At 42.8% G+C, this 6,000-nt stretch overlaps 1 protein-coding gene across 1 annotated transcript; it reads left to right on the top strand.

Annotated features, from left to right (window-relative positions):
- The first annotated feature begins 1,819 nt into the window (after positions 1 to 1,819).
- OTOS (otospiralin) lies at positions 1,820 to 4,275 on the top strand. Its single transcript, XM_028730987.2, has 4 exons — positions 1,820 to 1,863; positions 2,089 to 2,182; positions 2,466 to 2,492; positions 3,932 to 4,275. The coding sequence occupies exons 2-4, from the start codon at positions 2,125 to 2,127 to the stop codon at positions 4,114 to 4,116; spliced, it is 270 nt and encodes an 89-aa protein (XP_028586820.2). The 5' UTR covers positions 1,820 to 1,863; positions 2,089 to 2,124; the 3' UTR covers positions 4,117 to 4,275.
- Positions 4,276 to 6,000: the final 1,725 nt, after the last annotated feature.

The raw sequence follows: 6,000 nt of genomic DNA, 5'->3' as shown, positions 1-6,000 counted from the left end.
AGGATTATAGGATGCAGTTCTAATCAAACCTCAGGAGGCAATTTTCTTCCTTAGTTAAGAAGGAGTGTAAGGAAGGTATGAAGAGCTGTGAGGAACAATTCTGCTGTATATCTTGAGCTTTACATGACAGCTTCCATGGAACGGGCAGTACAGTGGTACCTCGGGTTACAGACGCTTCAGGTTACAGACTCCGCTAACCCAGAAATAGTACCTCAGGTTAAGAACTTCGCTTCAGGATGAGAACAGAAATCCTGTGGTGGCGGCGCAGCAGCAGCCGGAGGCCCCATTAACTAAAGTTGTACCTCAGGTTAAGAACAGTTTCAGGTTAAGAACGAACCTCCAGAACGAATTAAGTTCTTAACCCGGGGTACCACTGGACAGAGCTGCTATTGGCTTTGAAGGTCCTTGGAAGGTTTAACAAACCACGGCAGATAATGGCCTACTGGTGTAATGGGCTCTTAGTGACCTGCATCTTTAAGACACAAACTGCTGCCTAAATCAGGAGCAGAGAACCTTTTTCAGTCTGGGGGTTGCTGCGGCAAAAGTAGGCAGGATCAGTAGCATTTGCACCATGCTGACTTTTGGCATCGTCCATCAGCTTGATTTGCCATTCTTCTTTGGTCGGAGTTTCCTCTTCCTTCCGTCTCTGGGCTAGTAGCATCCGAGCGGCCATTGTAGCATATGTGACCAGCTTCCTCTGATCTTTGGGATCACGGTACCTATAATTCCTAATAAAAAAGGTTATTTTTAACATTTTTTTCATTTCATTATATTTCCCAGAATTTTTTTGTTACATTACAATTCCATTTACCTTCTTTTCCTTTACATTTCCAACATATATTGGTACTTGTTCTATACATTTTTGCTAATTTTACTGGGGTTAAGTAGGTCCTCTGCATCTTTCAATGGTATCATCGTGAAGCGAACCAACAAATCTGCAGCACTTTCTGAGCTGTCTTTGTAGAAGCAGTGAAATACCTCAGAATTCAATTTTCCTCCTAGCTTTTTTTTGCTGTAGACTGAAATCCACATGAGGCACCTTTAGCTGCTAAAACAGCACAGAACAGCATGTTCCAACTGTTCCCCCACTCCTGAAATAGTGGTGAAAAAATGAAAGTTATAATCACTTAACTCAAAAGCAATTCCTGCTGCCAGTATCATCATCATCATCATCATCATCATTAAAGCCTTCTGGTTGAAAAGATCTACTCTTACAGAGAATAAACTGGAATGTCAGGCAATCCAATCCAAAACACCATTAAATACTGCTAGGATTTAAGATTATTTATGACTTATCTCAGACAACCAAGGCAGACATGCTACCACAGGAGTTTAAGATTAGGGCATTAACCTTACGTGCTTCAGTAGGAACAAACTGCTTTAAATTCAAGTACTATAACTGAAACTGAATTATCTGGGTGTCCTAAAAATTAACTCTGAGATTTTCTGTTCACTCAGCAGAGCCATACACACAGCACTTAACATCAGGTATGGTACACTAGATTACGCAACAATATATTAAAGATGACTGAAGTTGGATCCTGGATTCCATACAAGTGAAATGGCAAAAAATAAAAGACTTCCAAGATTTGCAGTTTTGCACCACTGATATTCTACCACCCCATTCATATTAGCAGCACACTGTAAACATCTCAAGATTAGGATGAAAGAGTCAGATTGGTGTGCTGTGTGAGTGACGTTCCTTCCCTTACAAACACTCCTCCAGCCTCTTCAAAACAGTACTGCTATTTTGCAGCAATAGAAGCTCATTCAGGATTTTGCGGCTGACTCAAAGCTACAAACGTCAGCTGATTTAAAAGAAAGAAGGGAAGGTAATTTCTGAAGTTAAAACCAAACCCAATAGTAAGTGGTTTCCAAGGCATCAAATTTCATGCAAAATGTAGATGTTTGCAGGGGGCTAAACAAAAGAGCATCATTGTACTTTGTAAAAAAAAAGTTTTGCAATTAGTAATGTAATGGGTTGTGTACTGTTCACAAGACAAAAAGGTGTGTTTTATGCAGAAAGAAAATGTGTAGATTTAGCTTTTCTATATTTTGATATCATCATCATCATCATTCTTTATACAGGCTAAACTTCAGACAGAAATATTCCTTGCAGGAAAGATGAAGTTAACCTTTGCGGTCATAGTTTGCTTCTGCGTTTTGGTGAACACACAAACAGGTATCTTTATTGCAATAGATATATATTGTTTCACCCCACCCCACCCCCGGTCAGTTACTTTCTTCATTGCAATATGCTTGGAATATGATACAGCATTCAAATATAATGAATGTTTAATTTCCCGATGTGTAGTGAGAGTTGAAACATACTATTCTTTTATTACAGTATTTTGAAAACCAGAAACTTAGCTGCTTATTAGTTTTGTGGTGACGGAGCAGCAGCTCTTTGTAAAACTGTGACTTTTCACCAAGTGGCTGATGATGAATTTCTTCCCTAATTACAGGTGCCAGACCGATCGAGGATGAAGAAGGTAAAGGGATTTTGTATGTTTGTGGTTGTCTCGCTCAATCCCATCTCTAGTTTATCTAAAAATGGGAATTCTTGCAAATGTGAAGTTTGATCCAATGTCAGAGGAGATTTGAAAGTAACTGAGCCAAATCAGACACCCCCGAGAAACCATCAATTCAACATTTAGTAGGAACAGGAACTAAAACCTGCAATTGCCAAAATTACAAACACACATAAAGGTTTTCCTTTTAAAGAAACTGTTCGCAAGGCAGAATGTAAATCACCATATGAAATAGCACAATCTGCAATGATACTGAATTAATAACATTTAGGATGGCTGCACCACTCCTGAATCAGGAGTTGCAGATGGGAAACAGTGCTGCCTCCATCTAGTTTCTGAAGCTAGAACTTTGCATCTCGGAATAGGGTCTCCATGGAACCAGTTGAAGTCAGACAGATGGCCATTGATTCCCCTGGCCAGAGCACATTAATCAAATTGGCAGCACAATGTTGATTAAAGCTAAATTATATGGCCACATCCAGCTGAACTTGAAATTTAAGTATTATGTAGCACTATTCACTTTCCTGGGGTAATTTGGATTTATATACCATGTTTTAAAGACCCACCATGGATTCTATGACTTCATATTTCAATGTTTCGGGGTCTGGTTGCTTTTTCTTTCATTCTTCCCAAACATTTGCAGCAATCAGGAGGAGAAAACCAGCATTCAACACAATGAGAAGTATATTCATGTAGCAGAAACACTCCCTCCACCCCAAGCTGGTGTGTATAAAACTGGAGTGTGGCCTCTGGTAGCACTTTTATACATAGAGAAGCTGTGATTTAAGAGACCTTGGAAACTGCATGGAATTTCCATTTACTTCATAGTTTTGGTAAAAGGATCACCCAACGTTCTCAACAGGTGGTGCTAGTTGCCTGGTGAGAAAAAAACACTAGAGGTTCCACGTTCTCTTTAAATTGTAAAAAGAACTGGATGGTGCCAGAGATTTAGGGCCTTTTTTATTCCTCTTAAAGATATCTGTGGCCGATATTCGAAGGCAGCTAATCTTTGAACCAATATGGTAGTGAGCCTTGAAGACCTTCCTTCATCTCCATGGCTACCTTTAACGGATGCCACATATAGCTTGTGATGTCAGAGCAACTTCTCATACTAACTAATCAGCACATCCGTTCTGCAGCAACTGTTTTCCTGTTGTACCTTCTCTCTCACTCGCTTCACGAGGGTGTAGCTCTAAACAGCAGCTTAAAATACTTTGAATAACTATGTTGGGAAACAGATGTAAGCAGCATACTGTTTATTAAGGTGACTGTGCTAAAGCGTAGCACCAGCCCCATTCAGGGAATGCGACTAAAAGGTACTTGTTTAGGTAGTGTGAGTCTTCAATCCCAAATGTCTTGGTTATTGGGGGGGAAAGAACCTCATGAATATTTTGTTTCAGACCCCTACAGACAGCCTGCAAACATGCCCTATTGGCCTTTCACGGCCAACGATTTCTGGGCATATGTGGAATACTTCCGGATCTTGGGAGCATACCATAGAATCAATGAGATGGCCAGGACCTTCTTTGCTCATCAACCTCTTGGAAGCACTCTTGGATATCATGTCCCAGATCATGAGCACTAACTCACTTGGCGATTCCCAACAATTACCAATACCAACGGATCACCAGAATTGCTTTTCTAACAACTGTGTTATTTCATTGCTTCTTTTATATCAAATACGTAACTTCTGTTCCTGGTACTTCTAATGTTAATCATAGTGTGGCTTCTTTTTAAAGACTATATATATTTACTATTTACCTTTTTTTGCAAGCAGAATAAAGAATTATTTGATTCTACTGCTGTTTTCTCTAGAGCCCCATGTATCCATAGTTCTATAAATCTGTGTGATGACATTGCATGCGTCTATGATTAGGAACACAGTATGGTTCTAAACCAGTGTTTCCCAACCTTTTTTGGGCAAAGGCACACTTGTTTCATGAAAAAAATCTCGAGGCACACCACCATGCCAGATGGGGAAAGGTCACTTTTTACTTATGTAAAAAAAAAAAAAAAAAAATAGTAACAGCATAGAAGGTAATGGTTAGGCTAGCATCCCTCTTCCAAATATGCTAGGTTTTTATTTGCAGGGACTGTTCTACATGGGAAAGCATTCAGCACTGTCATTCTCCCATCTGCCATCTGAATTGGTACTATTCTGGGTCAACTTACTCTGCTGCATGTGTAGATGAAAATGGCACCAAGTGTGGGGGAGGGGGCAGAACAGGTTTCAGATACAGGATATTAAGCATACACGTACTTCAGATTGAACTGGTTGCTTGCTTTGCAAGTTTTCATTTCCCAAATGACTGCCTTGGCAAGCGCAATACCTACCAGGCTCAACGCCGGTCTCGCGCTGCCGCTTCCCGCGCTCTCAAGGACCCGGGAGGAGGAAGGCGTGAAGGGAATCCCGAAGGCGCGAAAACCTCGCGCATGCGCAGGCCTTCCGCCTGCGACAGCCCAGTAGGCCGGCCGAAGCGAGCGGCGATGGGATGTGGGAGGGAGCTCGCTCGCCGCCCCGCGTGTGCCTATGTGGGGCACGTTACAGCCCCGTGACGTCAGCGCCACGCAGGCAGCCAGGCAGGCAGACGGTGAGAGCCCCGCGCTGGGCGGCCTCTCCTCGCCGCCGCCGCCCCGCCTCTCGCCGCCCGACTCGCCCGCCTCCCTCCAGGCAACATCTCGCGGCACACCAGGCAACGTCTCGCGGCACACTAGTGTGCCGCGGAACACCGGTTGGGAAACACTGTTCTAAACCACTGAGCCCAGGGCTTGCCAATCAGAAGGTTGGCAGTTCGAATCCCCGCGACAGGGTGAGCTCCTGTTGTTTGGTCCCAGCTCCTGCCCACCTAGCAGTTCAAAAGCATACCAAGTGCAGGCAGATAAATAGGTACCGCTCTGGCAGGAAGGTAAACGGTGTTTCCGTGTACTGCTCTGGTTCACCAGAAGCAGCTTAGTCATGCTGGCCACATGACCCGGAAGCTGTCTGCAGACATACTCTGGCTCCCTCGGGCTATAGAGCACGTAACCTCAGAGTCGTCCGTGACTGGACCTAATGGTCAGGGGTACCTTTTTACCTATGGTTCGGGAAACAGCATCTCAAAAAGGATGTTGTAGAGTTTGAAAAGAGCAACCAAGATTAGTGTTATGAGAAACTGAATCCTTTTAGTTTAGGGGGAAAAGGTGGGGGTGGACATGACAGAAGAATATAAAATGATGCATATGCAGTGGAAGTTTTTCTCCTTTTCAAATAATGCTAGATCCAGGCGTCATCCAATGAAGTCGGAGATTTAGGACAGATAAAAAAAATTGGTTGTCACACAGTGAACGGTTAAAGTATAGAAGCTGCTACGACAAGACATGACGGCTAAAACTGTTTTTAAAGGAGGTTAGACTAATTTGTAGAGGATAAGTCTGTCCATGGCTACTAGTTTTGATGACTACATACTGCTTCCAGGATCAGAAAGACTTG

Source organism: Podarcis muralis, chromosome 6 (genome assembly GCF_964188315.1).
Source record: "Podarcis muralis chromosome 6, rPodMur119.hap1.1, whole genome shotgun sequence".
In the NCBI taxonomy this organism is placed as follows: Eukaryota; Metazoa; Chordata; class Lepidosauria; order Squamata; family Lacertidae; genus Podarcis; species Podarcis muralis.
This window is presented reverse-complemented; position numbering and strand designations above follow the sequence as displayed.

Bases quoted from the DNA above. Each gene is read 5' to 3' on its own strand.
- OTOS (XM_028730987.2), top strand. From the start codon at position 2,125: ATGAAGTTAACCTTTGCGGTCATAGTTTGCTTCTGCGTTTTGGTGAAC. The intron at 2,183-2,465 runs GTATCTTTATTG...CCCTAATTACAG, and splicing joins TTTGGTGAACACACAAACAG to GTGCCAGACCGATCGAGGAT. The intron at 2,493-3,931 runs GTAAAGGGATTT...ATTTTGTTTCAG, and splicing joins ACCGATCGAGGATGAAGAAG to ACCCCTACAGACAGCCTGCA.